The sequence below is a fragment of the Glycine soja genome, chromosome 5, assembly GCF_004193775.1.
Source record: "Glycine soja cultivar W05 chromosome 5, ASM419377v2, whole genome shotgun sequence".
Classification (NCBI taxonomy): Eukaryota; Viridiplantae; Streptophyta; class Magnoliopsida; order Fabales; family Fabaceae; genus Glycine; species Glycine soja.
Window position 1 is genome coordinate 2,596,342 of NC_041006.1, and position 19,466 is coordinate 2,615,807.

Consider the following 19,466-nt stretch of genomic DNA (forward strand, 5'->3'; position numbering starts at 1 on the left):
AAATTCATTCATTGATATATGGCGCTTACACTGTAGATTTGTTTCTGGGTTTGGTTTTTAAGCCTTGGTTTTGGCTGCTAAGGGTCTAAACATGCATTTGTGCAGTAGATAACAAGAAGATGAGCAAGCAAGCGGCAAAAGTACTATATTTTTTAATCTATCAAGCTATTAATGAATTCTCCAACTTTTGAGATATTAAGTTAAATGCTCTTTGGGTCATATTTGTCACTTCTCGATCTTTGGAATAACCTCAATTTGGCATTTTAGGGGTACATGTATTTTATGAAAGAGATGGTGATCAACAACTAGGGGTTGTTGGGGAAAGGAAGGAACAATGTTGGTAAGGAAAGAAAAATAAATGTCAGCCGTGAGAAATTGCCTCCGACGGCGGCAAACAGAGGTCGAAAGGTTGCTGGGAGGGAGGAGGAGTACATCTAGTGTGGGTAATGTAAATTGTGTTTGGTTGTTCAAATGTTGATTCATATCATATAATTAATAGCAACTTATGTCTTTTAAATATTAAAATTTAAATTCTGATTTTAAATATAAAATAAATTGTGTTAGAAAAAAATATTTAGTTTACATGCATTTATGATTTTTGACAAAAATAAATGATTATTTTCAAAGATAAATAGTTTGTACCAGTATTATGATTAGTAAAAAAAAGTTTTATTCACAAAGTTGTATGTGATAAACTTTACCAAAATGAAGGTAAGATATATTTTTAAAGGTCCAATTTTATTTTATGTTACCTTTCATTTTTGCTGAGGTCTTAGTTTTTTTTTTTCAAGTTGCCTAAAACAAAAACAGATTTTATAAAGATGATACCAGTGGTAACCAAGAATACATAGGACAAATATATTCGAATGAAGATATAAGTACTAATTAACCCCATAGATAACAAAACAGGACAGAAGCAGCCAGTAAGGCAGACAGGCAAAATATAATTAATATAAAGATAAATAGTCACTTTTATCTTTAAATGTGTAATTTATTAATAAATGTGTATCTTAAAAATAAAAATATAAAATTTAGTTCTCGAAAGTGTAAAAAGTGTGACAAGTATGTCCGATCATTAACTTCTGTCCATCACTGTTAATAAAATAACTTATGTGACACAGAGAGACCAAATTGTCATGGAAATGATTGTCAACATGGTCATTTCTAATTGTTATCATAGAGACATATTTGTTATATAATATTTTATTCCTCTTTGTTTTCTCACCCGTTACAAATGCGTTCCCTCAAATATGAAAACATAAAATTTAGTTTCTAAAAGTGTAAAAAGTATGACAAATATATCCGGACATTAATAATAGATTGTGATTAATTATTATAATTTGAAAAAATTATAATGATTGGGAGAAAAGGATTCAATTAGTAATTTAATATTATTTTTTTAATTTAACTCATCTCAAACAGGAAACAAAAGTCAGTGTACATTTAAAATTTCAATTTTGTTGTTAGTTGAAATTTAGATCATAGAAATAAGGTTAAAGTAAAAAAATGTAAATAAGAAAAAATATAATAAATAATTATTTTTGTATTTTCTTTATTAACTTTAAATTAATAATAAAAACTCATAAATTAAATTGAGTTTAAAAGAAAAAAGAATACTCATTTTATAAACTTGTAAATAATTTTTTTATACTCCATGTGATATAACTCTTCCAAAATTTTGACACAATCATTATAAATTTTTCCAAATTATAATAATTAATCATAATCTACTATTAACTTCATATATATTTTATTCGCACGTTTTACACTTTTGAAGACTAAATTTTGTATTTTCATCTTTCAGGAACGCATTTGTCTGCGAAGGGAGAAGACGAAAAGTAAAAAAATATTATATGACAAATATGTCCATATGCTGACAATTAGAGATGACTGTGTTGACAATCATTTCGGTGACAAATTTGTCTCTCTGTGCCACGTAGACTATTTTATTAACGGTGACGGACGAAAGTTAATCGCCGGATATATTTGTCATACTTTTTACACTTTCGAGGATTAAATTTTGTATTTTCATCTTTCAAGGACACATTTCTCAGTAAATTACACATTTATGGATAAAAATGAATATTTACCCTTAATATAATTTTGATTGTTCATAAGAAAATTTTATGTTTAAAAAATATATTTTATTTTGTATATTTATTACTTTGTAATTGTATTTTAAATTTTATATATTTTTAAGAAAGTTTTAAAGATAATATTATCCATTTAATATTTTTAATAAGCATTATTATCTTATGTTTTTATTATTTTTTTAGTTTTTCTTCTTTTTTTATAACTAATGTCAGTTATTTCTTTTCTTTGTGAAGAAAAGGTAAATTAATAATTATGAAATATTGTATAAAAAAAATTAATAACTCATATAGCTAATTAAAATTATGTATATATTTAAATTATTTTTTCTAAAGAGAATAGTTTTCAAAACAAAGATTTATATAGATTAGAAAGATATAAGACATGTGAATATAAAATTGTTATATACGAATATTTATAATTATTGTATATATACATATATATTCTAACATATATAATTATTAATATATTATTATTATTATTATTATTATTATTATTATTATATAAAAAAGTTGTATATTGTAAACCTAACACCTTTGTAGAACACATGCTACTTCACTTTTTTTTTTAATAAATCTAAGTAAATAATAAAAAAATATTTTAAAAAGTATGTTAATTCACTAATCAATATACTTTGAAAGGATTAATTAAGATAAACAAGAAAGCCACAGTCATTTAGGAAGGATTTAATCCAAATTTGACCCATGATATTGTATGAAAAGCACGCGAACCCAAGGCAAAACTCTTGTGGAGCAGTGAAACATATGGTCCATTATGGACCATGTCTTTTTGACGGGCTATAAAATGTTGTTTTCTAAGAGTCTTTATTTTTCTTAAAGTTATACAATGACCTTGTCCACCAACTGGCCACAACTTCCTCATCACCGTTTCAAGCGTCGTTCTCCTACGCGGTGAATGGGACAATAGAAGAGATAAACTCAAGAAGAATTGTGTCAACTACAAAGAAACATTTATGTAAACTCCGTTTAAAATAAAAAATAAAATAAAATATTAAAAAATTATGTTAACCGTATCAAGTGATACATCTCAACCATCGAATACTTTAAAATAAATCTAGCGGTTACAAACAACTAGTCCATAATGGACCATATGTTTTACTGGTCCATGCTAGCCACGTTCGCATGCAAACACAATCAACATCCTATGAAAATTACATCACAGATCATCCGTACGTGCAACTAATCCTAGGTTGTTTGAAGAAGGCACCTAAAAAATCTCAAAATCTTGACCGCGTTGAAAGAATCAGCCAGCAATAGGACATAATTCTGAGAAGAAAAAAAATAAAAAAATGAATATAAATTTCTTCTCTGCTTTACTTGGCCTTATCAAAACGGAATGCGCATAAAACTATATTCAAATTTATAGATAACATATATGAAGGAGTTGAATGGAGTTATAAACCCAGAACTTAGAAATGGAGAATGTGATGAACACTGATTCTCATTGTGCACTAGAGTTAGAACATGAGCGAACACCCGCACCACCCTCTGCTTCTTCTGCTTCTTCTGCTTCATCTGCTTCATCAAGAGAAGCAGGAGGGTGGAGATCCATCAAATACATCATTGGTACGTAATTCCCTCCACATTAATTTCACAATTTATGTAACGATATTAATAATTCATTGTTCTAATGAACGTGATTAATTTGGATTTGCAAAGGTAATGAGTCCTTCGAGAAATTGGCATCCATGAGTTTGATATCAAATCTGACCGTGTACCTGGTGACGAATTACAACCTGAGTGGCATATTTGTGGTGAATGTGGTGCAAATTTGGAATGGATCCTCCAACATCTTCTCAATAATTGGCGCTTTCATTTCTGATTCTTATCTGGGAAGATTCCGGACCCTCCTCTATGGCTGTTTTTCATCACTTCTGGTAAGGAAATTAACATGATGCATGCCCATGTCTTTCTTTCTATGCACATAATTATTTTCATTTCTGACTCATGTTTTTATTGTCCAATTTTCATTTTGGCATCCTATATATTAATTTCTACCTTCCAGCAATATATAACCTTGCAAAGCCTAGATTAAATGTAAGTAACTTCCAATAAGTATTATCAACAAAGATTGATCCAGTTGATAAGAAATGAACTTATATTACAAAAGAATATGAATTCGATTTGTATTGTCAATGTGAGGACCTAGTGAGCCTATGGACTTGACTCACCTAAACTTTTAACCAGCAAAAAAAACTTATAATAAATATTCAAATTGATAAAAATGCTCAATTATTCATTAATTCACTTATGTAGTATCATGATAAAACAAAATGTAGCAAATCATATCCAAATTATTGACAGGTCAGTTAATTAAGCTATATTGGGTGGTTATGTTATAGGAAATAAAATGAATTAAAGACTATGATTGAGCATTGCACCAAAAATTCAAATCCCTTATTGCTCAAATTACTTTCTTACTAACTTGGTAGAGATCATGCATATAGATATATATCACAAGCTTGGATTGTATTTGACAGGGTATTTTGACCATAACCCTAACAGCAGGTATACATCAACTGAGACCACATACCTGCCAGGACAAGGAGAGACCTCATTGTCAATTGCCACAAGCCTGGCAGTTAGCTGTCCTCTTTGCAGGCCTTGGACTGTTATCCATAGGAGCTGGTGGCATTAGGCCATGCAACATTGCTTTTGGTGCTGACCAATTTGACACCAACACAGAGAAGGGAAGGGAACAACTTGAGAGCTTCTTCAATTGGTGGTACTTCACTTTCACCATTGCACTTGTTATAGCCCTCACTGCTGTTGTCTATATCCAAACCAACATAAGCTGGACCTTAGGATTTGCAATTCCAACTGCTTGTCTTGGTTTCTCAATTACCATCTTCCTACTCGGCCGCCACACTTACATTTGCAAGAAGCCTCAAGGGAGCATCTTCACAGACATGGCTAAAGTCATTGCGGCGGCGTTTAGAAAACGCAACATTCAGGCTTCTGGTAGAGCCATTTACAATCCTACTCCTGCTTCTACATTGGAGAAGGATAGGATAGTTCAGACGGATAGATTCGAGTTCCTTGACAAGGCTGCTATAATAGCTGATCCTAGTGAGTTGAATGAGCAAGGCATGGCTAGGAATGTTTGGAGGCTCTGTAGTTTGCAACAAGTGGAACACTTCAAGTGCTTGCTGGGAATTCTGCCAGTGTGGGTGGCAGGAATTTGTTGCTTCATTGTGATGGACCAGCAGAACACTTTTGGTGTGCTTCAAGTTGTTCAAACCAAAAGGTCTATTGGACCACACTTCAAGGTCCCACCAGGGTGGATGAACTTGACATCAATGATAGCACTCTCCATTTGGATATACATTTATGAGCGTGTCTACATTCCCCTAGTGAGGAAGATCACCAAAAAGCCTCCAAGATTGAGCATGAGGCAAAGAATCAGAATTGGCATCTTGCTGTCCATCTTATGCATGTTGGTAGCAGCAATTGTTGAAAAGAAGCGTCGCGACTCGGCCTTAAAACATGGCTTGTTCATTTCACCATTGAGCTTTGCATTGTTGATGCCTCAGTTTGCACTGTCAGGCCTCAATGAGGCCTTTGCTTCTGTTGCTATAATGGAATTCTTCACCTTGCAGATGCCAGAGAGCATGAGAACTGTTGCTGGGGCATTGTTTTATCTGAGCTTGTCCGTTGCAAACTACATAGGGTCCTTGATTGTCAATATTGTCCACAAAGCAACATCACAAAGGGGGAAAACAGCATGGATAGGGGGTCATGATTTGAATATGAATAGGCTTGACTACTACTATTATTTCATTTCTGCACTTGGAGTTTTGAATTTTATCTACTTCAATATCTTTGCAATCCGTTATATAATTAGTGACGAGGAGAACGGGATCACAGATGTGCAGCCAGAGAATTCAATTGCTGTGGGAGAATAATGTGAACCAAATTCTGAGGAGAAGGTCTTGGATAGAACAGGCACAAGACAAAGGGCAAGATGATCATATTCTCCTCTTGTTGGAGTTCAAATTTAAAAAATTCAAGTTCTTTAGTGCTACTATGTATTTATTTGTTGTAAGATTTTTTTTTTCTTTAAAGAAACTTCATGCAATTCAGTTTTAGTGTGGTATTGCATCTTTTCTCGGACACTATGTGCTAACTAGATAGTAAATAATAGTTTAGAGATTCCATTAATTATTGTACTTTGGTCACATTACATCTATAGCTTCTTTCTTTCACAGATTTAAAATTCTTCCGATTTTAGTTTACCTTCCATACAAAGTATATTTAATGTTAGGCTTAAAAGCAAGCCTTTTTCATTTAAAAAAAAAAATTAAAAACACAAGCCTAGTGGACGAAATATGGTGCCAGATTTTATACCTGACTTTCACCATAATTTCTTGTTTTATTGTTCTCTGTTTTGTTTGCTATCCATGGTTAGTGTGTTTGGAAACGCGTTGAAGACGTGGGTAAATCCATGAAATCGTGTCATGTGCAGAGAAAAACACAGATGTTACAAAACATCTTTTGTTTTGACTCAGATAAGTGTAAGCAGAGGTGGCTCAGATCAGAATTACGTAAGGCTATTAATTTACACAACCCCACCCACCCCATGCTATTACAGTATCAAATTCTCTCTGCATAAAACTCCTATATGGCTAATCCCACTACCCAATATAATTAGTCAAGCTAATAATTAATTTAATTTCCGCCCCTTCGCTCCGCTGAATCCACTAAGCAAGATTACCAGCATCTTAATTGCTCTCACACAGCATTGATTAATTAATTTGTCATTCTTGGACTACCTAGCTTGTTCCGTCATAAATTAATTGCATGCGTTGAGGTACGTCTCTTACTTTCTACCTAATTAGTTATCTCTTTTTGTTTCTTTTAATTACATATATACTACTTAATTAATATTGCTGCTGCGTTTAATTATCTTTATCTTCCTTCTTCATGTCCGTACCCTACCCAAGAGACCCTTCATTCCTTATTTCCTCCGAACCCACTTCTCGTTAATCTATTCAACTTATATAGGAACGACAATGGGTAAATCTAGATATGTTCATATCCGTATTTAAAAATTATAGGAATGACAACGGGTAAATCTATTCAAGTTATATAGTATTCATCCTCATTTCCGTATTTAAAAATTATATTTCTATCTGATTTTATACTTATTCGGGTAGTAGTTTTAGTCATTTTAATTATATTTTTAATGCTATTATATGGCACATCTCTTGGAGTATTATTTTTGGAGTAAGTAATCAATAATTTATTAGTTTTAAAGATTTTTTATATTAGCAATTAGAAATTAGTTTAAATAATTATTATAAAAATTAAAAAAAAGTTGAGAAATTAACCATCTTTAGTTACAGAACAATTATGATTATATAATATTGTAGAAATTATTGTATCCTCAGTGTTTTTTTTTTTTTTTTGACATTTATCATAAATTAAGTCGGCATATAACATCATGACGGTAGAATCATGATGTCTGAGTTTGGATATAATCACTTTTAAGAATGACTAAAATATATTGATATTCATATATTATAAATTTTAACGCATGTTGTTGAATACTTTAAGGATATCCGTGATTTCGGGAAAAACAAAATAAAAGAAAACCTTTATTTCGCCGTGGATCAGTTTACGTTTACAATTTGATTTCTTCGTACAGAAATTGATCAATGATTGAGAGTGTTACTGCACGATCGACCAGTACACCAATCCCTTCTTCAACCCCACGTATGTACAAACGTCCAACATTACACATGCAACTCTTAAATTATATATATATATATATAAAAAAAAAAGTTTTGTGGAACACGCGTTTACGCGCACAAGCCCATACAATGTTGTATACCATAAAAATAAAACCATATCAACATTTAATTTAATTTAGTTAAATAAATTCCTATGTAACTTTTTCAACAAAAAAATAACATACCTGTATAGTTAGCTAATTTCAGATACTATAGAATAATTTTCTCCATCAAATAAAGTTCAAGATTTTAATAAATAAATGAAATTCGGTAAAACTATTCAATTAAGGATAGTTTAAGAAATTAAACTTGAAAATGATAAATATAGTAGTAGGGTGGTGGATTTGAAAGGGAATGCCTATAGGCAGTGGCCTCACTGCAGAATGCACATGATATTTTCTCGAACTTCCTTATTTAACTTGCTCTTTTCTACTAGAAAGCGAAAACTTGAAATATATCCAAACAAAGCTATTCCAATTGTGAGTCAGAGTTAGTAGAGTACTTAATTATTTTGCTTTTGGTCATTCCATCATTCGTCACGTTATTGACTAACACACCATAATTCAAATAGTTTTTTTTTCTATAGAAGATAATTCAAATAGTTAGGACATGTTAATTTTGAGAATATTTTCTATTTTTCTATTTAATTATAAAACTATTAACTTGTTTAATAGATTTCTTATTTTTAAAGGTTTATATATACAAGAAATAGTGAAAAACATTTTTTATTCTCTGCGTGTTGTACAAATCTTCAAAACAAGAATATAATAAAAATAAGAATCAATTTAATAATTAAAAATTGTTCTTAATGAGTTCTACCTCGTCTGATCTCCTTAATGGTAATTTTTAATGGTTAATATGCTATATGTCCTCAGCTCCAATCTCCGTTGTCGGCGAGATGTGGAGTACCTGTGAAGGGAATTTGATGCTTAAGTTAGTAGCTATTCATAACAAAGGATGATGTATTCAATTGTACTTACCTTTTGTCTTTTGGTGTTGTCTTTCTTGTAATGACACTAATCACTGAGTTGGTAACTGATGAATTATTGAAGTATAAATATAAGCTAAAGTCTGACATTAAATAAGAACAAGAAGATTTAACATTAAAAATCAAATCTATAACCCTAAATCTTAATATTTTAAGTTAAAATATAATGTTGGATGCACAACACAAATGTCCACTTCGGACGTGTAGGCATCGCAGGTGGTAGGTTGGCTATGACCGAGTAGTCTGTGGGTCCCTTATGCTATACAAATGAAACTATAAAATAAAAAGAGAAAACATTTTTTCAAAATAAATGGGTGCAAACTAAACCATTAACTGAACTACCCTAAAGTATAAACCTTTCTATTGTTCGGGAAGTTGTACCCTATCTTTAATATCCTTCACGTGGAACCTTGGAGAGTGACCCCATGCTATGAGTCAACGCCATGACAAAAAATTTATTTGTTTAGGACTGGTAAGTGTTAGAACTAGTGGCTTTTGGGACATTGGATTGTCAAATTGAATCCTAATTCCAAGGGGAAACCGAAAATTTGAAGCCTTGGGTGCTTTTGCAATGCGAACTTGTAAATTTTCTGTTCAAAAAACAAGCTGAGTGTGACTCTCATTTAGGTCGGTTTTTTGTTTATTAATTACACATGCAGCTGTAACAGAACTAAAAGACATCAAACACATCACAATTGAAATTGACGTTGATGTCATGTGATGCTACTGCATTAATAATTTAATTTAAAAAGATCTTATTTTAATTTTAATTTAATCCTACACATACTTTGGGAAAATGCAAGCTACATGCATTTTCTTTACACTTCTTCAATACTCTTTATTATCAGGACAAATCTCATGCTAATCTCACAGAGAGTATATCAAACTTGCCAAAAAAAGAAAAAGAGAGACTGAGAGAGTAGACCAAAATTATTTAACTTGATTTACGTAATATATAATAAAAAAGTATTAAAAGAACGTAATAAAATAATGTATTGTCATTCTTTGATTATAACATTTGATCTAGACTTTTCATGACTAAAATCTAAGGAGATAGCTATATAGTAAAAAATAATATTTTATGCATTTATCTCTCTCAATTATATTAATTATTTATTACATTTTCAAATTTTCTCTTTTTTTTTTCTTTTTTGTATTGTAAGATTTATTGTACAAGTTAATTATCATTTCTCATAGTGAAATGGGAACTTAAGACACGTGGTTTTGACTAAAATTAAATCTAAAGAGACAGTTAGCTACGGTGAAATGGGAATATGGGATAAGTCAAGTGAGTGCCTGAGTGGTGTATAAAGTTTTTAATTTTACGTGATTGACACAAGTTTAATTGAGATTCAATCATTATCCAGTAAGCAATATAATTCTTAAAAGCAATCATTATCAAGTGGGCAATATAACCCCAAAAAAATGGCCATGAAATGTGCGAAATTATTTGTGAATTATCGGTCCCAAAAAGGTAACGTTTCAACCACTCATTTCGTTAGTAAGTCGAAATTAAATATTTACCCAGCCTCACACTTTAAATTCACAAGTACCCCGAGGATGAGGATTGAGGAATACAAAACGTGCCACAATACCATTTAGGTAGAACAAATTAAAGATTGGTTTGATAGTGGGTTGGAGCAAATCTTAACCATTATTTGTTCCCTCTCTTTACTTGAGTTCATTCCTAGCTCGTTATTCTTAGCTAAAGTAGCAACTCGAATATTCACCAGGAACCTTATTGGGAAAAGAATGACAGGAGTAGAGGCTATGGAAAAAAATGAGAAAAGTGTGACAGATGAGGAGCCAAAGATTAACTACAGAGGATGGAAAGTCATGCCCTTTATCATTGGTAAGCAAAAGAAACCTTGTACATGCATATATATTATATGATTCCTTGTTACTATGTCTCACTCAACTCATCTACACATCATGCAGGGAATGAAACTTTTGAGAAGCTAGGAACCATTGGAACCTTGGCCAACCTCTTAGTCTATCTTACAACCGTCTTCAACTTGAGCAGTCTTGCAGCTACAAATATTGTCAACATCTTTAATGGCAGCGCCAGTTTATCTACCTTGCTCGGGGCTTTTCTTTGTGACACTTATTTTGGCCGCTACAAGACACTGGGATTCTCCACAATGGCTTCTTTTCTGGTCTCAATCTCTTTCTGAAAACTATATATGACTCTTAAGCATTAATGGCTTGAAAATACTTTAATTTTAGTTCAACCGACTTTAGAGAAATAATAATTAGCTCTTTTCCTTACCCACATCTGGAGAGCTTTAGAAAAAGTATTTTCTAAATTTAAGAAGTATTATCAAACATGAAGGTAATCATCCCATTAAGACCCGGCTTAGAAGAGAGTTATGACAGTATGCATAAAGTCATAGGTTAAAATTTTATTACCGTCATGCTATTCCAAGACATGAAAGTAATCAATCCAGTAAGATCAACTTAATGGGAGAGCTTTTGCGGTTTGCATGAAGTGATAGGTTCAAATCTCATTACTATCATGTTACATAAAAACATGAAAGTAATCGATCCAATACGATCACCTTAACGAGAGAGTTTTGACAGTTTACATAAGATCATAGGTTCAAATCTCATTACTATATATCATGTTGCACACAAACAAGAAAGTAATCAGTTTTCATAGAACAGAATTTATCCAAAATAACTTGGAAACAATGAAATATTTAACTTTCAGTTGAGTCATGAATCTAATGATTGTGTCTACATGGTTATTGAACAGGGGTTGCTTGTTATACAACTAACAGCATGGATTAAGAAAATGCATCCACCTCACTGTGGAAGAGATAGCATCACATGCATAGGCCCAACCACAGGGCAAATGGGATTTCTACTTGCTGGATTTGGACTTCTAATTGTGGGAGCTGCAGGGATTAGACCTTGTAACTTAGCATTTGGAGTTGATCAGTTCAACCCCAACACTGAGTCTGGAAAGAAGGGAATCAATAGCTTCTTCAATTGGTACTTCTTTACCTTCACATTTGCTCAGATGGTGTCTTTGTCACTAATTGTCTACATACAGTCAAACGTGAGCTGGGCAATAGGGTTGGGAATTCCTGCGGCTTTGATGTTAGTCTCTTGCACACTCTACTACATGGGAAGCAATTATTACGTAAAAGTTAAAGCAACTGGTCCAGCTCCACTAACAAGTATAGCTCAAGCTATAGTTGTGGCTGTAAAGAAAAGAAGACTGAATCTATCAGAATATCCATTGGATTCGCTCTTTACCTATATTTCTCCCCAGTCTATTAACTCCAAGCTTCCTCATACGTCTCAGTTCAGGTAACCATCACCATTTATTTAGAGGGATTTATTTTTTGGTACATATTTATTCAGAGGCTTTGAAATTAATAGCTTACACAAAACCTCTTTAAGCATATGGAAGTATCATGGTGTTCTTATAACTTGTCAAAACAAGCTTCTTTAATTTAAGCTTCACAGTTCAACTCATGTTAAAAGCTCTCACGTGACAAGCTTATTAAATAAGTACGTAATTAAACTTGTTAGTTGAAATGCTCTTTTTAGTGTCTAACATTTATTGTCAAGACCAGAATAATGATATACATTTTCTAATCCATCCTTCTTAAAACTTATTAAAAACCATAAAATCATCATTAATGAAACTAGTTAATTTTTGGTGATTTTCAATTAAGTTAAATCAATAATAGAGAACATATTAAAAAATGTCCTAAAAAGTATGTTCAAAAGAGTATTTCACATAATATGTAGTTAGCATTTTTTTTCTAAAATATTTTTTTTAAATTATTATATAATCTAAAATTATCACTTGTTCATGATCCCAACCAATATTCACATAATATACTATCAAGATTTTCAATTTATAAAATAAAGAGTTAAAACGAAGATTTATTATGTGTGTCGTGGAGATTAATGGAGGCCATAATAATGTTGAAGCATATAATAGTTTCTCCTTTCATGTTATATTCATGAGTTCATGAAAATAACTGGTTTTAAAATGTTGAATGTTCACATTCACAGGTTACTGGACAAAGCTGCAATTATAACCCCACAAGATGGCATAAACCCAGACGGGTCTGCATCAGATCCTTGGAGTCTTTGCAGCATGCAGCAAGTGGAAGAGCTGAAATGCTTGCTGAGAGTGATCCCCATTTGGGTTGCAGGCATTATCTTCTACGTTGCAATTGTCCAACAGAACACAATGTTGGTCTTCCAAGCCCTTCAATCTGATAGACGCGTTCTCAACACCAACTTCAAGATCCCTGCAGCCTCCTACACCATCTTCCAGATGCTAAGCCTAACCATATGGTTACCAATCTACGACCGAATCCTCGTGCCTTCGCTCCAAAGGGTCACCAAAAAAGAGGGTGGCATCACAGTTCTTCAAAGGATGGGCTTTGGCATGTTCCTCTCTATACTATGCACAATGGTGTCTGGTGTGGTAGAAGAACGGAGAAGAACACTAGCTTTAACTAATCCTATAGGAGTAGAGCCAAGAAAAGGTGCTATTTCTTCAATGTCAGGTCTATGGTTGGTTCCTCAGTTAACACTGGCAGGGCTATCTGATGCATTCACGATTGTGGGACAAGTTGAATTTTTCTACAAACAGTTCCCTGAGAACATGAAAAGCCTTGCAGGGTCTCTATTTTTCTGTGGTCTTGCGGGATCAAGTTATTTGAGTAGTTTGCTGATTTCTATTATCAATAGGGTGACGGCTAAATCCTTAACTGGGAATTGGTTGCCTCAGGATCTCAACCAGGGGAGGTTGGATTATTTTTATTACATGATAACTGCTATAGAAGTCGTTAATTTCGGTTACTTTATATTGTGTGCCAAGTGGTATAGATACAAAGGGACTGGTCCTAGCAGAAGTGGTGACCTTGAACTCGATCAAGTATCCAAACCATATGAAAGAACTGTTAACAGTGTCTAATAGCGGGCCTTAGGTTTTGAATATGTAGTTGTGTTAATACTTAGAATAATAATTTTGAGTTTTGTTGTTTATAATGATTTTACTTGTCTTGAATATGAATGACTCTCATCAAGGATGTCTTGTCTTAAACCTTAAAAAAAATGGTTGAGCCCACAATTCATAATGTTTCTTTAGCAAGAAAAAATAAGGTAGGCTTCTTTTATTTTTAGGATTGGATTTGGAAATAGTTTTATTGTAAACCTTCTTATTTCAGTATTGATAGCTTGCCTTAATTCAAACCAAAACAATATAAATTTATTGAAATTGTACTTTGATTTAGACGCTGTAGCAGTATTGGAAGGAGACAGATCGATGTTCTGCAAATGAGATGCACTAAAAATATTTTATTTATGTTAGAAAGAAGAAAGCAGAGCTCTAACTAAAAAGTTTGCTCTAGACTCTAGAGTACTTAATGGCTTAACTAAATATTTGGGTTCCATTTGTTTTAAGGTATTGAAAAAGATTATGGAAAAGACAATTTAAAATATTGCATAAATATTTTTAGAAACTATTAATTATAAAGAATATAAAATGTTTATATTTTTCTTACTTCTCATTTTCATAGTGAAAATTGTGTATCTTATATTATCATAAGAATGGAAATTATTTTTACAACTATCTATCCTCACTCCATCTAATTACATTTCTTCTTCTACTTTTATTTTTTAATTTTTTTTCCTAACATTACTAAATGTCAACCAAACATATTTATGCGGATAATATTTCTAGACATAATATTTTTTGAATCTAATTCTTGAACTGAAAATACAATACAAAAACTTAAAATAAACTCCACTTAAATAATGCTTTTTTAACCGGCTAAGAATGAAAATGAATATAATATATAAAAAAGAAAATACAGATTAACATGCATGTGAGATGTTTGATTAAACACTATTTTCATTAGAAGGAATTATTCTTGTGCCAGTATAGTATACTTTATAATTTAAGTATTTTAGTTTTTTAAAAGGAAAGAATGTAATTTACTCGTGTATTTAGTTTTTTTTTTAAAAAAATTAATTTGAAGTTGTTACTGATTTAATTTTCTTTTTCTCTAAATGTGTTTTTATAACTTGCACATATAAGTTATACAAGACATGCATGATAGGATAATCAAAACCAGAATAAGGACATCCTTATATATTGAGATTGAGCCTTAAGTCCTTAGTTATTTAATTCAGTCTTGGGAATATTAGTCGGAGACTAAAAAAGATTTGTGGACAACCATTTTGACTAAAGAATTGAGAGAAACGACTGACTTTAAACTTGAGCTTTGGAGACAAATGTTAAAAACATGATTTTCAATTAAGAGCGACGCATTAAGGGTAAGGGTGAACTTCCTTAAATTTAATTTTAAAATAAGTATTTTTTATATAAGTACTTTTTTAAGAAATAGATGGGATTGACATTTTAAAATAAATAGAAAATTATTTTTTTAGCAGAATAAAATGTTTATTAAAATAAAAAATGTTTATTTTATTAAAATAAACAAATCTTAAATATACATTGAAATTTTCTTTATCTATAGGTACACAAAAACCTAGACTTGTACAACTAGACCTGCTTGATAAAAAATATTTCTTCAAAATAAACGTTGATATATATATATATATATATATATATATATATATATATATATATATATATATATATATATATATATATATATATATGTTTGCTATATAAAATATAAAGTTTTTTAAAATATTAATAATATAAAAATGATAAATTATAAATTTAATACGTATAGGCTATAAGACACGAGTTATTTCCCGAATAATATGTATTTTATGACAATAAGATGCGGCTATTGCCTATTGTCAAAACGAACATTTATACTTAAAATACTGTATTAATCGTGAATGAAAATGAATTTCAACCTAAGCATGGATGTTTTATAAATTATAAAAAAATTCAAAATCAAATCAAATATTCAACTCTTGAAGAATATTCACTCTCTCTCTCTCTCTCTCTCTCTGACAAGAAGTCATTGAGTTGAGATTGAAGCCTCCGTCCATGTTCTTCCTTCCGAAGGGGCATCAATTAACATCCCTCGTTTCAGGTACTTCTATCATCCATTTTTATTGGTTTACTTTAACGTTCCTCTCTGAATTTTTATGTTGCTCCATTCCTTGGTATTAGCTTATGCTTTTTCATTGCTTTTATTTGGAGATATCATCTTAACTTAAGATGTAAAAAGTTGATTTATTGTCATATAAATTTCGATTTTTTTTCTGGGTTTGATTAAGATTGCCATAAGATTGTGCTTTTTGGAATTTTTTCCCTCAGACTTAAAATTAGTACAGAATGATGAGAGGTAGCATTTAGGATGAATTTGGCAGCGTTTATGTAATGTAGGTCTAAAGTGAGCAAATTGTAACCTGCAACAAACTTCTGAGATTTTGTATTGTGATCTTCTTGCTTAGGTTTTGGTTTTTACTTTTTGGGTACAACAAAATAATTTTGTTTGGTAAAGAGTTGTTGGTCCCCAATGAAGACTACTTGTTTCAACCAAACCACAAAAAAACGCTAACTTAAACATTCAATCAGAACCGAAAGGAATACGGGGAATTGTAAATAAAAATAAAATCATCTATTGGGAGAGGTTAACCCCTTAGATGAATCTCAATACTTCGAGGGATTAGTTTTTGGCTCTTGGCCGAGAGATACCCGGGTTCACTCAAAAATAAAATCTTGGACAAAAATTTGCCCAGTAGTGAAGACTAGATCTGTGAATCACTTAGATGGAGAATTTGTTGGTAGCTAGGTGTGAATATAACACTTGGTGTGGTTTTGAAGTTCCTTTCTCATTATCCCTCTCACTGGTCCTTCTTGCCCTCCTTTCCATCCTCTAGGTAGCACTTGGAGCGTATCATCATGAACACAATTGGAGAAAGAATGACAAAGAGAGAGACATCGGAGAATGATGAGGAGGAAAGTTTATTGAAGAATGAGAATAGCGGAACAGATGATGACTCTAAGATTAACTACAGAGGGTGGAAGGTCATGCCCTTCATTATAGGTGAGCAAGACTATAAGAGGAGGGCCTTGTGTTTCTCTATGATTCGTTTTCTTGTTAGTTTTTGTCCTTAAATCTCAAGTGATTCATTTGTGTAATTACTAATTGGTAGGAAATGAGATTTTTGAGAAGCTAGGAGCCATTGGCACTTTATCCAATCTCTTGGTCTATCTCACTACGGTATTCAACTTGGAAAACATCATGGCTACAAATATTATCAACATCTTTAATGGCAGCACCAACTTTGCTACATTGCTAGGAGCTTTTCTCTCTGATGCCTTTTTTGGTCGCTACAAGATACTGGCATTCTGCACAATGGCTTCCTTTGTGGTAAATTTCTGCTGCCTTCAGCACTCGATTCCATTCTATTTGTTTATGAAAAACACAACACAGTTAGGCATATCTGAATTTAGAAAAACTCAATGACATTGAGAAGTATAAAATATAATTTAAGATCCTCACAAATAGAAGTAATTCCATTTTAAAATTCTTACAAAGAAAGCTATCAATCTTGTACTTTGACAAGATTGGCTCATTTAAGTTGTGTGCTGATTCCTTGATTTCCCTGCTTCATACAGGGTTTGTTTGCAATACAACTGACAGCAGCAGTTGAGAAGCTGCATCCACCTCACTGTGAAGAGTCCACCATATGCCAGGGGCCAACAGAGGGGCAGATGACATTTCTAAAGACAGGTTTAGGTTTATTGATGGTAGGAGCTGCAGGGATCCGACCATGTAACTTAGCATTTGGTGCTGATCAATTTAATCCTAACACAGATTCTGGAAAAAAGGGGATCGCTAGCTTCTTTAATTGGTACTTTTTCACTTTCACTGTTGCTCAGATGATATCCTTAACAATTATTGTCTATATACAGTCAAATGTAAGTTGGGCAGTGGGTCTGGGAATTCCTTCTGCTTTGATGTTTGTATCTTCTATAATCTTCTTCATGGGGTCCAAACTGTATGTGAAAGTTAAACCAAGTGGTAGCCCTATAACTAGTATAGTACAAGTTATAGTGGTTGCAACAAAGAAAAGGAGGCTGAAGCTTCCTGAATATCAATATCCTTCCCTCTTCAACTATGTGGCTCCCAAGTCAGTGAATTCTAAACTTCCCTATACATATCAATTCAGGTAAACAACGTCAAGCAGTTAGTATTTGGTGCTTGTTTTGATATATTCTTAAAAAGTGTTGACCAGATTGTTTATCTTAACAGGTTCCTTGACAAAGCAGCAATCATGACTCCCCAAGATCAAATAAATCCCAATGGATCTGCTACTGATCCCTGGAATCTTTGCAGTATGCAGCAAGTGGAAGAGGTTAAATGCTTGTTGAGAGTGTTACCCATATGGGTTTCAGGCATTTTGTACTTTGTTGTTATAGTCCAACAGCACACTATTTTAGTGTTCCAAGCCCTTCTATCTGACAGGCGTATTGGGCAAAGCGGGTTCTTGATCCCAGGAGCATCATACTACGTCTTTCTGATGATTAGTGTGGCAATTTGGTTACCCGTCTACGACCGAAAAGTCGTGCCTTTACTCCAAAAGCTCACCAGAAAAGAGGGTGGCATCACACTCCTTCAGAGGATGGGCATTGGCATATTTTTCTCTATACTCAGCATGCTAGTGTCTGCTAGGGTTGAACAGCACCGTAGAACTCTGGCTCTGATTAATCCTCTAGGAGTGGAAACAAGAAAAGGTGCAATCTCATCAATGTCAGGTCTGTGGCTGATTCCTCAGCTGTCATTAGCTGGACTTGCTGAAGCATTCATGTCTGTTGCCCAAGTTGAGTTTTACTACAAACAATTTCCTGAGAACATGAGAAGCATTGCAGGTTCTCTTTACTACTGTGGCCATGCAGGGTCAAGTTATTTGAGTAGTGTGCTTATTGCAGTTATCCACCAAATCACTGCCAAATCTGAAACTGGGAATTGGTTACCGGAGGATCTGAACAAGGGGAGATTGGATAACTTCTATTCGCTCATTGCTGCTCTAGAAATTATTAATTTAGGCTACTTTGTGTTATGTGCAAGGTGGTTTAGGTACAAAGGCACAGGCAGCAGTTCCATTGAACTCGAAAAAGCTACAAAACAATCGGAAAGAAGTGCTAATGGTGTTAATGATTCGAATCTATAGCTATTGCATAGAAATGGGCTACTACAATTTTTCATCAAGTGGAGCCACAACTAGCAAAGGTTAAAAATCAAATTGAGTATAGCAACAAAAGCACAGTCTCTGCCTTTTCAATTAGATAGATACTTCATGTGTAGATGTATGATGAGATGAAGTGCATTATTCTTAGGATAGGATGCCTGCATCCAAAACGTTTGTCTTAAAGCACTTAATGATAGTGAAAGAAAAATTATAGATTGACATGATTAAATTTTCCACAATCTGCTTCCTACAGATAAAGATAATCAGCTTATGTGGATCACAGTTTGGTGTTCTTTTAGCTCATGTTACATGCTAACAGGAAACATGAAAAGATTATGTGAGAAAGAAAAATAAGAACATGATTATAATAAGACTTGTAGGTGATTTTGTAAAATTTATTAATTTTACTTTGGTTTCTATATTTTCTCATGTTCTCACATTATTAAGTAATACCAATTGAACGGTTGTCCAGTCAGACAC

At 32.6% G+C, this 19,466-nt stretch overlaps 3 protein-coding genes across 3 annotated transcripts; all 3 read left to right on the plus strand.

The window, feature by feature from the left end:
- Positions 1-3,526: 3,526 nt before the first annotated feature.
- Positions 3,527-6,079, plus strand: LOC114413791 (protein NRT1/ PTR FAMILY 2.8). Its single transcript, XM_028378325.1, is given in 3 exon segments — positions 3,527-3,677; positions 3,771-3,988; positions 4,592-6,079. Coding segments are annotated over 3 exon segments (1,857 nt in total).
- A 4,297-nt stretch (positions 6,080-10,376) lies between these two features.
- On the plus strand, positions 10,377-13,888 carry LOC114411889 (protein NRT1/ PTR FAMILY 2.10-like). The gene is made up of 4 exons (XM_028375624.1): positions 10,377-10,683; positions 10,770-10,987; positions 11,587-12,146; positions 12,864-13,888. Exons 1-4 carry the CDS (start codon positions 10,584-10,586, stop codon positions 13,774-13,776), a joined length of 1,791 nt encoding a protein of 596 aa, XP_028231425.1. The 5' UTR covers positions 10,377-10,583; the 3' UTR covers positions 13,777-13,888.
- Positions 13,889-15,737: 1,849 nt separating this feature from the next.
- Positions 15,738-19,266, plus strand: LOC114411890 (protein NRT1/ PTR FAMILY 2.9-like). Its single transcript, XM_028375625.1, has 5 exons — positions 15,738-15,877; positions 16,671-16,837; positions 16,947-17,164; positions 17,413-17,966; positions 18,050-19,266. The coding sequence occupies exons 2-5, from the start codon at positions 16,693-16,695 to the stop codon at positions 18,966-18,968; spliced, it is 1,836 nt and encodes a 611-aa protein (XP_028231426.1). The 5' UTR covers positions 15,738-15,877; positions 16,671-16,692; the 3' UTR covers positions 18,969-19,266.
- Positions 19,267-19,466: the final 200 nt, after the last annotated feature.